A 15,650-nucleotide genomic window follows, 5' to 3' on the forward strand; every position below is an offset into this window, starting at 1 on the left:
CCAACGGACACGGACGCCTAAGGACCCTCGACACGTCCCTGCTTCCAAGTGCCTCCTGTATGTACTCTGTACATATGTAAACTACTCTGTACAGGACACGGCTCTACACCTTGACATGTGTTGAACTATTTGACGTCCCCCCTCCTTCATCTCTACCCTCGATCACCTAAAAAGGGTCGAAACCCCCCTGGGCGGACTCTCCTTCATCCCGCCCACAATGAGCGCCTACATATCGTTTCCGAATCCAAGAGAATGAAAGCGAATGTTGCCCCTGGATCGCATGCCCTGGCCAGGTTGAAGCGTCGCCTTTGGAGCCTTCCCTCTGCTTTGGTACTGCTCTGGATTTTCATTCTTTTCTGGGGGGAACGTCTGGTCTTCCAGCAGAGTGTCGCGCAGTGTCGCTGGCAGCAGTGGGAGTCATGGGTAAGGATCAGGGTTCTTGCAGCGAATGTGTGTTGAATACTAAAACCTTTGCAGCCAACTCATGCTCACCCTCATCACGTCCTTCTTGTTGCCGATCCTCAACTTGTTGATCCACACACCTATCCTGGCAGACCCTGGCCTCTGTCTTCTTTGACGGTCCTCTACACAGATCTCTACCTCCAACGCGCCTACCGAGTTCTGCAAGAACAGCTGCGACCAGATGCTACGCTGTTTCTCGGTGATTTGTTCGACGGAGGCCGGGAATGGGGCACCACAAAGTCGTCTTCGCCGGAGCAACGATACAAGAAGTATGGAACAGACTTCTGGCTCAAAGAATACATCCGCTTCTCCAATATCTTCATACGTACCTGGTTGAAATATCCCGTCACCACTGCGGCCGAACCAGCAGGTCGCCGCATCATGGCCTCACTTCCCGGGAACCATGATATGGGCTTTGCCGCTGGCATTCAGGCTCCTGTCAAAGAACGATTTGACGCATATTTTGGGCCTCTAAACCGGATCGATATCATCGGCAACCACTCATTTGTTCATCTGGATACGGTTTCATTGAGTGCAATGGATCAGGTCGATCCAGAAACGGGCAGTTCTGGTGCAGGAGACGGGAGTGCTGCTGCAACTGCCTCCAGCAAGATTTGGAAGCCTGTGGAGGACTTTTTAGTGGAAGTGAAGAATACCAGAGCGAAAGCGATCTTACATGCATGCGAAACGCAGCTCAATTGGAGAAACCCCGTCCAGCACCTATTGAGGCCCGAAGTCGAAAGAGCTGCAACTAGCGAGCCAGCACAAACAGGTGTGGTATCAACGCCGCCTCTTCAAGTGAGCTCCTCTCAATTTCCGACCATTGTCCTCTCTCATATTCCGCTTTATCGATCCGGCACTGCTTCGTGCGGGCCAATGCGCGAACGAGGCCCTGCGATTCCCCTCCAAGCTGGCTACCAATATCAGAATGTCCTCACGCCACTCATTTCGCAGGACATAATCAAACACCTGACGGCTGAGGAACTCGCCATGATCTACTCGGGCGACGATCACGACTACTGCGAGATCGAACATAACGAGTTCACGGGCCGGACCAAGGAAATCACCGTCAAAAGCGTGAGCTGGGCTATGGGCATTCGAATCCCAGGCGTTCAACTAGTCAGCCTTTGGAATCCAGTGGACGTTGAGAAAACCATGTCTGGCACGTCGCTGTCCACGCCTAGAGACACCGTGCAGAATCGTCTCTGCCTCCTTCCGGACCAATTGGGCATTTTCATCCGCTACGGCGAGGCGCTCTGTTTGACGCTCGTCGTTCTCCTCGTCTATGCTGCTCGCTACGTGCCCAGCACGGCTGTCGACATCCAACGCGCCAAGTCCGCACCTTTGCTCCCCATGTTTCGTGACCACCGCGATTCCCATACCTCCCAAACATCCTCGATCCACAACCACGACCAGCGTTTGTCCACGCGCAAGACCGGTAGTTCTGGACATGTTTCCTCATCATCCCGGACGCCATCACCTTCGAATCTGCCGTTTGCCGGCAAACACCGCGACCATCACCAGAGTGCTGAAGACGATGATGACTGGGGCATGCCCCGTGATGCGGCCACCAGCGTGGCGTTCACGTCAAGGAGGCCGGTCAGCCGGCTCTCGTTCTTTGGAAGATCGCTGTGGCGGGTTGCATGGCCAGTCGGCCTATTTTACGTGTGCTTGATCTGGAATGGATGATGCTGTGAGTATTTGGCATGTGTTTGAATATGTAATTGACGAAATGAAAAGGGAGGTGTCAACTGTAGAGATATGGTACAATCAAAGGCCAAGGGGCACAAGCCTACGAATCCAATAATGTGCAGATCATGAATGGTATTATATTGCCGAGGCCCTCAGCCTGTTGCGAAGTGTTCGTGACTGTGGAATCTTTTCAATCTCCTGAGGTGCAGCATCAGTCATATTACCGAACACCGATTTGCAGCTTATAGGCGAAAGGTCTCGTCCTGAAAGGAAGTAATTTATCATAGGTGATCTATTAATTCACCTTAACGTTGAAAAATAAGACATTTATACAAACCATGCTGACAACCCATTTTGTAAATGCCGGACCCCAGCCGGCTGACGACTTTCCCAGTGGCGTGGTCAAGGCAAATGCTCTGTAACCCTTTGCCACAAGAGAACTAGAGGCAACTCATGCGTTCATCATGGTTTTTGACTCCTCCCGCTGGCATCCGTCGGGCAACACAGTTTATTCCCGGCGCATTTATCACCACAATCAAGGAGGCACCCTGTTTCATGGCTTCGAACACTGGCACTCCTACTACCAACGGCCTTTGGGCTCAGCTGTCCAGTGGCCGAGCCACTGGTAATGGCAGTCGAGCCACCTGGGGAGTCAATGCGATCGGTGTAGAACTCGGGCTGGATGGTGGAGCTGTGGATGCCATAAGCGTGCAGGCATTTTCGGATCTCGCGGGCCAGGTGCATGTAACTAGCAGACCCGACGCCATGCGCAACACAGTCCACCTTAACATGCAGACTGGCGACAAGCTTCGTATCACTGAGCTGCCAAACGTGGAGATGATGGGCTTCGATGACATGTGGAAGCGCTTCAATATCTTGAGTAATCTCGTCAATGGAGATACCCACAGGAACTGCTTGGAGCAGGATTCGGCTTGCTGCTTTGCAGAGTGGAATCGCACTGTAGAGGATGATGACGGTGATGACGAGCGAAATGCCCGGGTCGAAGTAGTATCGAGCAGGGAACGTAGCTTGCCAGATTATGAGTGCAGAGGCAATGACACCGATATTTCCAAGAGCGTCGCCGAGAACATGGAGAAAGACGCCTCGCATGTTCAGGTCATGGCCATGACCATGTCCGTGGCCCTTGGCCGAACCGTCCTTGGGTTGAGTGTGATTGTGTGCAGAGTGACTATAGTCCTGGCTAACCCGTTTGCCGACGCCCCCGTAGCCCTTAGCAGACGAAGCGTTGTTATCTGCAAAAATCCTCGATCGTTCGTTTGGCGAGTCCTCGTCTAGCAGGGCTTCCTCCTCTGCCGAAGACGACTCCGATTGTTCTTCCAGACGCGCCGCTTGGATAATATCCTGTCGAAAGGAGGCTGGATGGATGTGAAGGTTATCAACTGATCCGAAGCCTCGAACAAGTGACCCCGACGTTCTGCGACGATGACGACTGTGGACCTCGCCGCCATTAGCAAAAGATCTACCGTGTGGCAGGTGTGAGGATATGGCAGAGATAGTGGTGTTGTCTTCATCGGAGGTGGTGAAGCCTTTTCTCTCCGAGCCCTGATAACCAGCGACGCGCACTTGTGGAAGGACATCTTCGACAGGGCCAGTCTCGTCTGCCACAGCGGTTGTTTCCTCATCATGAGTGTGTGTATGGCCTTCCTCGGCCACTCTTATCGGATCGCCGTCATGTGGAGAGTCTTCTGCGCCATGGGCGTGACTGTGGTCGTGGAAGAGGAAGAGCCCCAGAATGTTGGAAGCTAGTCCCAAGCAACCGACGATCAGGACGAGTTTCGGGTTTGTCACAACTTGTGGTTCGACAAATCGCTGGATCGCCTCGAGGAAAATGGACAAACAAAGGGCGACCAAAAAGACCCCGTTGACCAAGGCACCCAAGGTCTCGGCTCGTTGCCATCCATATGTGTACATCTTTGAGCTTCCAGTATTCGCCACACGAACGGCCCATAAGCCGACACAAAGGGATAAAACATCGTTCAACATGTGAAAGGAATCCGCCACTAGGGCCAACGAATGGACGGCATAGCCTGGAAGCAGATTAATCATCGTCCTGGAGAGCGCCCCAAGAGGACGTCACTCACCAACAATAAGTTCAACCAGGAAGAATGCACTGTCTATGACCAGCAGGACAATGATTCTCTGCGTCTTGGAAAGGCCCATGGCTGTGGTAATGGAGGGACCCTGGGTCGGTGGAGGGCGGCAGCACTCGTGGAATGTCTCGGTCGACGTTGCAAAAGGCGAAGTAAAGGGAGAAGACACTCGATGCAGACTCAAGTATGCCTGTGGAGGCTTCTCAATGAGCCCTGGGGATTGATCCGGGGCGGGAGCGGTAGTATTGATGGAAGATGGAGATGGAAAGACCGATGAATTACTAAGAGTCTGCTCGTGGCGGCTTTGAGCTGCCACTGGTTGTGGTGTGAGCAGCAGCAGTGGAGGTGGCGGTGGTGGTGATAACGTGAGTGGTGAAGGAGGAGGCGATGATGGTATCATTGCTCTGGTTCGCGCCTGCGCCTGCGCCTGCACCTGCGATTTCGGCCATGACGGAGTGCCAAGGTCATGTGACCTCTCCTGCGCCGCAGCCGCAGACAACTCTCTCATCAACTCTCTCATCTTATCGTTCCGCCTCGACAATACAGAGTACAGAGTACGGAGTACAGTACTGGCAGTAGCCTCAGCTCCAGTCCCTGAGCCTCAGATCTTTGACACAGGCTGCTTCTTATAAGTGCCATCGTTGCTCTACACCATCCCCCAGTGGTGGTATGGCGGTCACACCGATGCCTAAATCTTCCGCGCTCTGTCTGCCGACTCTATGTCATACCGACGGCAGCAAACATTGTGTTGAGATGTTTGTGTGGCTACTTAGTCTAAACAATGGAGCAATGCTCTGTATTTGCCTTTCGGGTTGCCTACTGATCAAATAGATCGCAGCTCTAGTTGATCTTGCCCTCTCCTTCCGAACATCAGCCATCGGTTGTCTCTTGCCCTGCTGGCGTGCCTGCGCAAACATGTGTGCCTGCCGATACGTTGCTGCTGCTGTTTCACTTGAGACTGATGTGCTCAGAAGGAAGTGACGGTCTCCAACTCTTGTCCCAAGGCCAGATGCCTTAGTTCAGGAAACACTGTTCTGCTCTGTATCACAGGTTCTTCATTGTCGATTGTTTGCTACCTGATTTGGGGCCATGAAGCTTCTCTTCCGGAGACACTCCACCAATGCGATTGCCGAAAGCAAGAATCGGGCTGCCTTGGGTGATTGTGTACCTATGACACAGCTGCCCGGCCATGCTGCTGCGTCGGCCGAAACGACTGGACCAGATCTATCCAATCTAGACAAAGAGAAGAGTCACTCTGGTGCCGTATCTGAGGGAACATGGATTTTGAAGAAGCTCTGGATCAAATACGTGTCCCTGGACATTCCCCAAAGCTCTAATCGAAATCACTTTTGTACGGGTTTGCTCCATCAATCTCACCCCATCATCGATGCTGATCCATGCGGACAAGCCAATGAACAAACCTTTCTCGCCTGGCTCTCACTTGCTGATGCCATTGCGATCCTCGGGGTCGTCATTGCGCAAGTCTCCAGGATTCAACATGTACTCCGTCCGCACCAAGAGAAGTCTCTTCGGTATCTTCTGCTGGGCAAACCACAGGCATGTCTCTGTTACGCCTCTGCTTGCTTTGTTCTTCTCGTTGGCGCATATCGATTTTTCCGACAGCAGAACGCGATGAACCAAGGCTTCGCTCTCGTCGGCGGATTAAGCCTCCCTTGTATCGGGGTCCTTGTCGGGATGGTTGGTATCTTCCTTCCAGGATGATTGACCCAGGCTGACGACCGCCTCAGTGTTTGGCCGCGTTCTTTTTGCTCCTGATCTTGGTTGGCATCGCGGGTGTTCACTCCTGAGCCCGGGAAATCTGATGCTGATCTTGCTTTGCGAGAGCTGCAGCCCTCCTTTCGACCTTGCGCTGTCTGCAAATTCTTGCACATGAGTCTGTCAGAATGTTCGCACCAATCGCATCCATTGAAATAGGCTGGCAGCGTTAGACCGAATGCTTGTGCTGTCTATAACGAACGCATACATTCAACTTTGACATGGATTTCGCTGTGTTCTTGCCCTACCTCTATCCTGGTTTTCCGCACACCCTTCGATGTCCTCTTTAGGTCGAAACCATCAAGTTGTCCCACTCAGCAACTTGATTTCACCTTTGTTCGCCCGCAGCAGCTCCTGCCTGAATGGCTGCTTCGAGAACTCCCATTTGACCTCAGACTTTCTAGAATCAGCCTTGCAATCGTCTACGCGACGGCCTTGGCCCTGACATTGTCCAAGGAATCCCCGAGTAGGATGATCTCCGTGATGCATGCAGTCTTGGTGGCGAAAGACCGACCCTGATCAATAGTGCCGATCCTGATAATATAGTAGCTGGCATGCCGAGGCGTACCTATATAGCACTGCCACCGACCATCTCAATATCCCTCCACCTTCTGAGCATACTTCGTAGTACCTTGCAACCCCGTTTCCAGGCTACGAGCCGAGGCATCAGTAGATTAGTGGCACAGTCGAAGTCCTGAACTCTATAGCACAAGCGTCAAATACTTTTCCTTGACGGGTTGGCTTCTGTATTGACTCTCTCACTCCGCCGCTTGACAACCGGGGAGTTCCAGTACGTCATGTGCCCAGAGCAGACGCGACCATCTTATTTTGCTGCCATGTTGATGAACTTAAACTTGTGGTATGCCACAACTGTCGCGACATCGAAGTCCCACCTGGAGGCTGACAATGGAGTTCGTTCTCGGACTGGACTATGATGCATGCCCACACAGGTCGTGCTCCGGACTCAACTCAGTGTGACGGATTGGGTTGCCAAACAAGTCTTTTTTGTAGGGCACACCCGGGCTTCGACAAGCTGGCAGGCAGCCGGGAGCATGGTGGTCAGGACACTGTCGGACCATAGAAATGAGCGGAGCAGGAGCAGTATCTCGGCCTGCCAGTCGACAGGCCACCCGTTCTTATACTTGGTAGTCAGGGCGTGGGCCAGCATGTCAGCAAATTGGGATCGGGCATCGGCGTGAAGGTTGTTCACCATCCCTACCAGACAGGCCCAGATGTAGATGTCGACCGAGTCGAGGAATTGGCCGATGCCACAACGGACAAGCGCCAAGCGCAAGCGTTCAAGGACCGTCGTGACGATGGTCAAGAGCGGTGCGGCGTGGAAAAAGACGGTCAAGCGCAACAGGTTCATCGCCAGGATGACGCACTCATCACTCGTGCTGGACCCCTTGTACTTTTCCTGCAGCCCAACCCAAAATATTGTGCTCTGGTTCAATAGTCCCATGAGTGCCTTGTACTCGGCAAAGGAAATGTGCTCTGTCCGCAGGGCCTTGTCATGGCAGAGCAACAACAAGCGCATGTCCCGGGCTGCCTCCGAGGTGTCGGGCAACAGCCGGTCGAAGGGAGGAGGCAGGGCGATGGAGGCGCGCAGCTTGACGAGCGAGGGCGGGAGAGGATCCGATGGGCCGATGTCTTTGAAGCAGACGTCTTCGTCCAAGAACTGGGCCGTGAGGAGATCGGCCCAGAGGATCAGTTGGGCGGTAGAGCCTGCGTGGCCGAGGTCTGCCAGGCCTCCACGGGCAGCAACAAGCGCGCGTACGCCGGCCACATGGCGTCGCAAGGGTTCGGGCTGTGCAAACATGGCGGCAGTGGCCCAGAGAATGGCGGCGGCGATGACTGCTTCGTCGGTGACGCGCCGAGGGCCCATGACGTGCAGCTGTTTGCGCAGTGACTGTAGAGCCTGCGCCTCGTACGACAGATATGGGAAGCTCGCGGCCTGGCCGGCCTGGAACTGCACCGCCTTCCAGGCGGCAATCACGCTCAGGCACAACGACGTGTCGCTCATCACGGGTATGAGCATGCTCCCGCCAATCTCGTTCACCGCCATTCCCGCCGGGAGGGGGAACGCCGTCGCCGAGCCGATTTTGCCATTCAACACTGCCAGAAGAAGTCAGCTCAGCATGTCCATGTCCATGTTCACCTCCGCGACTTCACGCGGCGCCGCGCCCCGTGGACCCCAAACACAGGATCTTCCAAAGCGCACCCGCCCCGATTTCACTGAGTGACACTTACAACTGTATACGGCGTGGTGCAGTTCTGGCCGATGTCCTCCTGCAACAGGAAGGTCGTGAAAGCCATCAAGGCGTCCCGAGTCGATCGAGTGCGGTACAGTTGCTCGGAGAGGAGTCCTCGTATACGCATACGAGCTAGTGTACGGCTTCTCGAGCGATCTAGGGTAGCCGGCTTTCTGGGTAGCCTTGGGTGTGTCGATGACTTGTCTCGCCGCCCAGGCTTTATGGGACTGTAACTGACAGCCTGGTCGACGACAGACGATGCACGATGCGTCGTTCTCGATTTTGATGCGCGATCGAGCGGCAGAAACGGGTCGAGGAGTTGAGTTCGGGCCAGACGACGCCATCTGGGAACAGTGAGACCTCGGTGGCCTTCATGGCCCGGTCACATGTGCGATGGGCGCTGGGGACAGAACGATGAGGCCGTCGCCTAGATCTGAAACATCAGCAGGGAGCATATATGACTGTACCTACTCTGTAATATACGTAGCAAGGCAACCACCTGGGCAGGAAGTGACCAGGATGTCGGAGAAACATTCTTCCGACCCCTATCTCTACGCTGAAGTACATATGTCCTCCGTACTGTATGCACTACAGCACTTTTCTATCCCTTCAAGAGCTGCCTGGTAAGGATTGCCCCGTACTACACGGCTACCCTCCTTCGTCTCCTACGACAACGGGACTACGGTATCGATCAATTTCTCAGAGATGTTGATATATGTGCGTACAGCCTACGTCGAATCTCGGTGTCTGGACCTCGATCATCACTCCGTCCCCATTCTCACCAGTGGTGAGCTGGTTTCGACATGAGCAGCGCCAGTTTCACTGGCCTTCCCTCGTGGTCTACAATGGTGTGAGTCGTCCTGCCAGCTTCAAATTCTCGTTTAGAAATGGCCACTTGGTCATCATCACCGAAAATGGCAGTATCTCCTTTAATGACAACCCATTTGTGTCCGCAGCACATATCCACATGATGGTAGCTCCGATCATCCCAGGAACAATGCACCAGTGCAATATCGAGGACCAGCGCTTCCAGGGAGCCTACGATCCCAAGGCCATGGACTCGTTGCGAGGGAATCGATCGATGAGAAGTATTGCAATAGCATTGAGACCAGCCAGATACAGGAGCTGTTCAAGGGCAGAGCGATTGAGTGATAAGTGCCTCGGCCTCTGCGTCTCTTCCTTGCATCAGGAGCTATTGAGCACTCTCAGGCACATAGAAGAAACTGACAGCAGACAAAGAGGCTAGAGGTGACACATTGTAATTAGCAGGCGGGACGAAGTCAGGTCAGTAGTATTTGACTTTGTATCAAGATCGAAGTATTCGACGAAAGAAAGATGCCCTATCAAAGTCAGGGCTGCGTTCTCAAGGGAAGTAATGTCGCTTACCTAGGACGGTGCCGATGATAGATGCACTATAGCCATATGTCAAAGAGCTGAAATCAAAGATTGCAGGTACCGCACGAGTACGGACTCTAAGCTTTTGCTGGTGTAATGAACCCTCTGCAGCCCGCGACGACCCATGCTGGATTCTGGTGGTGATAATAGTTGAAAGCCTTTGCTTTGGTTTGCGTTACCGAGAGTTCGCGCTGTACTTCCTTGGGTCCGAAGTTTGTGGCCGCCCGTTGGTTGTCTCGAGAATGTGGTAGACAGGGGGATTTGGTAGCGCGACGCTGCCCAGATACGCAACATAAAGATCCGATAAAGCAATATTCGGATGAAGGGTCGAGCTTGCAATGTTCGTCAATCGATGAGTAGAAGCTCAGGTGGGGATGGCTCAACCGAGCAGTTGCGACTATCAGCGAGTCCAGACTAAAAGAGGCAGTGATTGCAGGTCAGTGTCACCCTGAAAGCACCCATAGCCATACCATAGAGGGTCCAGGAGTTGTCAAGGTGTAGCTCCGTGCCAGGACTTATTGCAAAGGAAAGCGGGAGCATGATTACCAAGGGCATAAAGTCTGCGAGCTGGTGTAATAATCCCTCGGTAGTGAATTCAGTTCGAGATCCATGGCGCTGCCCATAAATTCAGTCTATCCTGACCGAAGCACCTCCTTCCTTGAGAATTTCCAGGTACTTTTTCTTAACGGTCGCGTTGCCGTATCTGTAGGCGCCTTTGCTCTCCATATATTCGGCAACCTGCTTCCAGGGCACCTTATTCACAAATTGGCCTATTGTAACAGCATCCGAGTCGGTGTCCAATGGTGGAATGCCTGTGTTCGACTTAGAGCAATGCGCAACTCCCTCGAAAAGTAGGTCAATCTATCAACTGAGTCAGGGACCAGTTCGCTTACATATGGATTTCAACTCTCACCTCTCGTTGTCCCCATTCGGGCTTTCTCAACCTTGCTTCTCGTGGCTTCGTTAGAGCTCGGTACCTGCCTCGCAGAGTCGACTCGGCCTCGTTAAAGCCGCCGGATTCTTTGATCTGCTTATACGACATCCCTTGTTCTTTGCATCGAACCAGGTACTCGTCTTTCGAGGTGTCTCTCAGTCCGCCCCTCACCATATAGGGTGTACCAGTCGTCGTTGAGGTTGCCTGAGTCGAGGTCCGTGCGGCTTCTGCAGTCCATACACTTTGTATTCCTAATTTCTCTCCATCAAACCACGCCGGCATTGCCTCTGCGAGAGGCCAAGAGGGGAGATAGGTAGAGGGAGAAGAGATCTGAGGATCCTTCGCGGCGTGTACAGAGTCTTCAAAAGGGGCGTCTAGTTCAGGCAGAGGCGGGTAACTTGACAGCGCTGCATCCAGGTTGAGTTGCTTAGGCGAGATATACCCAGCCTCAACTCCGAACAAACCAGAGTCGTAATAGAGCTGAGGGGACTGAAAGTGATCCAATGACAGCGCTGGTCCGCCCGATGGGTCTCCTTTAGTATTCAAGGCAAGCCATGGCGATTGTCCATTCATGGATGGGGTGTCTGATGCCAGGAATGTGTTTGGAGAGGCCCAGTGGTCCCAAATAGCAGACCTATCGTCAAATATTGCATTGTCAGACCTGAATATGCCTAGTCCAAACTCATTTTGTTGTATTGGATCTGGGTATAAGTCGTCTTCAAAATGGTATGCTGTGGGGTCGTCTGGGTGAAGAAAGGGGAGGGACTCGTCTTCAACTCCAGCATTGGAGATAGTCGGCAGAGATATTAGAAAATTCGCTTTATCGGTAGGCCCCATAGACGGGACTGAGCCACTCTCACCCTGACACTGGTTTTGACAACTCCCATGGTGCCAGGAGAGGGGCGATGTATCTGAAGGGTCCGGCAAAGTAGATTGCGCTATGTTTTGTTTCCCTCTGGCATGTCGTAAACTTGACTTACTCCCACCACCGTTCGCCAGATTGTCCTCAGCACGGAAGGACGGGTGCCAGGCTGGCTGTCCAATGCAGTAGCGAGTCGGCGAATTGTAGCTTTGATATGGCTGTGGTTGCATTGTGGGCAAGGCAATCAGTGGAGAGACATGAGGGTTTGGTTGAAAAGCGTTGTCGGTAAACGGCATATGGGACGCGAGACAGGAAGTTCCATGTGCGTGACAGAAGTGCTGTGTGTCAGAGGTCGCCGCTGGGGAGCGTTGACTTGTATTAGCAGTGAATATGTTCGGGGATGTCCATCCAAGCCTGTGACATGCGCAATGACTCTGCTCACAACACGGCTTCTTTCCGTCGCCGTAGATACCCAGGTATTGGCATTCTCTGTTTCTCGGCGGCATTTCCTAGACTCTGTGAGAAAGGCTTGCTGAAGCGGTGAACGAGACTTCGGGAGTGAATGGGCTTAGAGAATCGAGGTCACTATTGCTCGAGCGAGCACTTCGTTTTCATCCGAGTCACGAGCCACCACAATCAGTGACCAGCATAGTCACCCATGAAACGAAGGTCGGCCTGTTCGCTCTGCAAACAAAGGCGTCCCGCGGCTTCAGAATCAAACCTAGAATTCCAAAGAGAAGACCGAGAGCATTTGTTCTGGGACATCTGCACTCACCGGATACCATTTTCAAACAACTCTCCATACCTCTGCTCTCACACATACCTTTGATGCACTGAAAGAGACATAATCTCGCATCTGCCAAACTTCGAATAGAAGAGTCCGTGGCACAGCGGTCACCCATAGTAAGCGGCTAATCAAGGCCTAGAGCTCTGGTGACCATAAAATTTCCAAGGAAAACAGCCAATCCGTTCGCTCTAGCTTAAAAAAGAATCCAAACAACCGATCCGCAACTGTCCAATCATGCTCATACCTGACTTCGGTTTGCATCCCAAAATGGGGGTCCTCAAATCGGGACGTAGAGTGGTTAAAACATAACGTGTCTCATTTGGGTAAATGATAGCATGCCAGGAGAGCTCATAATGGGGCAGAGCTGCAAGAGCCCTCATGCCAGTCGCCATGCTCCAAGAACGGCAAACCATATTGGCTAGACTATAGCTCTTGCTCTGCGCAGCAACAGGCCTTACGCCTTAGAGACTGCATAGTTCGGCAATCTTTCGTGCAGAGATATCGATGCCGGGAACCCAAGAAGCACGGAGTCTTCAAGACAAAGTGCTAGTCCACCAATCCGGGCTCCTGATCAGGCGCTGGGCCGACGGCGTTCAACAAGCGGAAAGCCTGGGAGGAATGTAAGCAAACATCAGGGCATTGTACAACTATGATGCGATCGCATGTCAGGCTCGTCGTCTCGAGGCAATAGTTACGGTATACCATGCGGGTCCGCTCTTCTGGGAACCTCCTGGTCTTCATGGCCTGAATCGCGACTAAGATCGCACTGGTCATGGTTGGGCGATATTGCAGTGACAAGAGGCTATGCGGGGACAGAGCGTTGTGGCGCAGACCCTCGCTGTTACGTGTGGATATATCTGTGCCAGTAATTTGGAGCTCACACATGGGATACTGCAGCGGAACGGAGACGGGTTGTCATTTGACATTCTTCGGTCGTGTTTCTGAGCGGTCGTCGAAACCCTCCAGCACGGTTCGACAGAGTCAGAGAAGCGTGGCGACCATGCCATGTGTGGCGTGCATCGCGTTGCGCAACTCGTGCGTTCCAGCACTTCCCTTTTTTGTGACCTGCCCAGAACCGAGATTCTGCAGACACTGACGCAGCCCAGAGATTTCAGTGGCCAGATTCCCATGGATGCGGATCTTGAGCAGAGTGTTCCAGCCTCAGATAGGTTCGCTGTCACAAAGGGGAATTCATTTGCGGTCGCACAATCTCTGGATTCGGTGAAGTACGGAGGTATTGCAAGAGCATTTGCACTGCCCTCCTGGGCCCCAGAGAGCAATAGCGCGGACCTGACCACCATAAGCTAAGCAAATCAATGAGCAGAATCCCGTGATGACATGGCACTGGCTGTGGTGGTGTGGCTAAAAGTTGCGTTATGAGAAGAACAGGCACCTAACAGGTACCATGAGGGAGTGAAGTCCAAGAGAACAACCTCGTGCTGGAGGTGGGCATGTTGAAGTCGTTGGAGTTGAAGTCTGGCGGAGCTGAGGCTGTCGATTTACGCGCCAAGACTTCTTCCATGCCAAGCCCGAGGTCAAGCCGGGTTCGATGATGCCGCTGCCACTGCATCATTCCTGAACCTCGACGACCACAACAGTGGCTTAAACTGCTGCTGTAGCTCAGTACTCGAACTGTTTTGCTGGTGGATGAGCCACCCCCCTACGCTTGGTCCGATGTGCGCTGCTGATCTGTGAAGGGACTGTTCCTGGTCCCGCCGCCCAGCCTGGCACAATAGCTCCTAGTTGACCTGGGTTGTCGTCATTCATCGGCAACAACAGTCCTCCCTGTCGAGAGAAAGGGCTGCACATCAAAGCTTTCGAAGCATGTCCGAAAGAGACATGCTGCTAGATCTTGCGGAACCACTGCAAAAGCTCGTGACTGAGAAGTTCCGCACAGCCTACAGAGACAAAAGTATACTGTTCTCAGAGACCACAGTCGCTTCGCTCCGGAGTCAATGCGGAGCTCCAGTAAGTGGTTTCCCCCAGTCGTCGTAACCTTCAAAAGCTTACATCCGCCAAGTTCCAGCTGCGGTATTGTCCAGCACTGGCCAGAAAGCCCAATGCAGATGGACCAGAAAAGAAGGAGCCGGGCGCACCGAAATTTGATCCATTTGCAGATCCACCCGAGGAATTGCTGGTAGCTAGTATTCCAGCGAACAGGACATCACATAACCTGGTCTTGAACAAGTTTCCTGTCATCCAAAACCACTTCATCATTGCCACTAAGGCGAACAAGCCTCAGACTGCTATCCTTGAGGAGGATGACATCAGGATAACTCACGCCTGTCTTCGCGCGTGGAGAAATGAACAACATGGTCCGACAGAATCCCGACTCTTTTCCTTCTTCAACTCTGGCGAGCACAGTGGTGCCAGTCAGCCACACCGCCATCTTCAATTCCTTCCTGTGGAAGACATGTCGAGTCTGGCAGCTCCCGGTTGGGAGCTCCTTCTTGACCGTATGACGGTACGAGCCCACCCTGACGTACCTCTCTTCCGAGACCCTACGCTGCCGTTCCTGCATTTCTCTACTCCGCTCGAAGACGACCTCTCATCGACAAACTTGTACTCCAAATACCTTTTGTTGTTGAAGTCGGCACTGTCGGCCGCACGGTTTCCAGACCAACCGCTTGATCAAAATGTGGAAGTAGAGAAAGATGGACAGACTGTTCTCAGTTACAACCTAGCAATGACCACCGAGAGAATGGCTATTTGCCCGAGGAGTAGGGAGGCGGTGGCAATACCAGGGGCCGGTTCAGAAAGCTCCGTTGCTCTTAACGGCACAATACTTGCGGGTACACTGATGGTGAAATATGAAGTGGAATGGGACACTCTCCGGCGGAACCCTTCACTGCTCGACGGCATGCTTGCTTCCACCGGATTCCCGCCAGCATCATGGGAACGTAGTAACAATGGAACCAGATCATGAATGCAAGATCCAGCCACACTGTCGCGTACAAATCCGACGACCATAGCCTTACCAGGACTGGGGCAGGAGCATACCGGCTAGGCTCTACCAGAGATTTCCACCATAGCCAGTGTTGTTGTCAGCTGTTGCAGTACAGGCCGTGTGGTCTATGGGAGCAACAACTACCAACAAAAGAGCAAATGAGAGTAGGACACTGTTTCTCGGGGCATTTCAGCGAATCAAGGTCAAAGCCACAAAATCATGCCCGGCGAATATCTTGAGGCAAGTCGATGTCGCCTATCATCAGGAGTAGCATGCTCATGTGCACAATTCACAGGGTCAACAGATGACGGTCCAAAAGCAGTAAAAATACGGAGTACTTGCTCAAGCATTACCCTACCATCGACAGAAGATCAACCAGATTCACGAGGACAAGCAAAATATGTCTCACAAGAACGTCATCTTCGATACGAA

The 15,650-nt window shown here is 53.0% G+C and overlaps 6 protein-coding genes across 6 annotated transcripts; 3 read left to right on the top strand and 3 right to left on the bottom strand.

The window, feature by feature from the left end:
* Positions 1 to 252: 252 nt before the first annotated feature.
* Positions 253 to 2,151, top strand: A1O3_09457 (uncharacterized protein; the record flags this gene model as incomplete). Its single annotated transcript, XM_007739551.1, has 2 exons — positions 253 to 423; positions 478 to 2,151. The coding sequence occupies 2 exons, from the start codon at positions 253 to 255 to the stop codon at positions 2,149 to 2,151; spliced, it is 1,845 nt and encodes a 614-aa protein (XP_007737741.1).
* Positions 2,152 to 2,616: 465 nt separating this feature from the next.
* A1O3_09458 (CDF family cation efflux system protein) lies at positions 2,617 to 4,335 on the bottom strand (the record flags this gene model as incomplete). Its single annotated transcript, XM_007739552.1, has 2 exons — positions 2,617 to 4,202; positions 4,257 to 4,335. 2 exons carry the CDS (start codon positions 4,333 to 4,335, stop codon positions 2,617 to 2,619), a joined length of 1,665 nt encoding a protein of 554 aa, XP_007737742.1.
* Positions 4,336 to 5,354: 1,019 nt separating this feature from the next.
* Positions 5,355 to 6,073, top strand: A1O3_09459 (uncharacterized protein; the record flags this gene model as incomplete). Its single annotated transcript, XM_007739553.1, has 3 exons — positions 5,355 to 5,616; positions 5,674 to 5,963; positions 6,014 to 6,073. 3 exons carry the CDS (start codon positions 5,355 to 5,357, stop codon positions 6,071 to 6,073), a joined length of 612 nt encoding a protein of 203 aa, XP_007737743.1.
* Positions 6,074 to 7,005: 932 nt separating this feature from the next.
* A1O3_09460 (uncharacterized protein) lies at positions 7,006 to 8,106 on the bottom strand (the record flags this gene model as incomplete). Its single annotated transcript, XM_007739554.1, has 1 exon — positions 7,006 to 8,106. The coding sequence occupies one exon, from the start codon at positions 8,104 to 8,106 to the stop codon at positions 7,006 to 7,008; it is 1,101 nt and encodes a 366-aa protein (XP_007737744.1).
* A 2,209-nt stretch (positions 8,107 to 10,315) lies between these two features.
* On the bottom strand, positions 10,316 to 11,195 carry A1O3_09461 (uncharacterized protein; the record flags this gene model as incomplete). Its single annotated transcript, XM_007739555.1, has 2 exons — positions 10,316 to 10,549; positions 10,602 to 11,195. The coding sequence occupies 2 exons, from the start codon at positions 11,193 to 11,195 to the stop codon at positions 10,316 to 10,318; spliced, it is 828 nt and encodes a 275-aa protein (XP_007737745.1).
* Positions 11,196 to 14,095: 2,900 nt separating this feature from the next.
* Positions 14,096 to 15,197, top strand: A1O3_09462 (uncharacterized protein; the record flags this gene model as incomplete). The annotated part of the gene is made up of 2 exons (XM_007739556.1): positions 14,096 to 14,239; positions 14,292 to 15,197. 2 exons carry the CDS (start codon positions 14,096 to 14,098, stop codon positions 15,195 to 15,197), a joined length of 1,050 nt encoding a protein of 349 aa, XP_007737746.1.
* Between the last annotated feature and the right edge of the window lie 453 nt (positions 15,198 to 15,650).

The sequence above is a fragment of the Capronia epimyces genome, assembly GCF_000585565.1.
Source record: "Capronia epimyces CBS 606.96 chromosome Unknown aczIQ-supercont1.9, whole genome shotgun sequence".
NCBI lineage: Eukaryota > Fungi > Ascomycota > Eurotiomycetes > Chaetothyriales > Herpotrichiellaceae > Capronia > Capronia epimyces.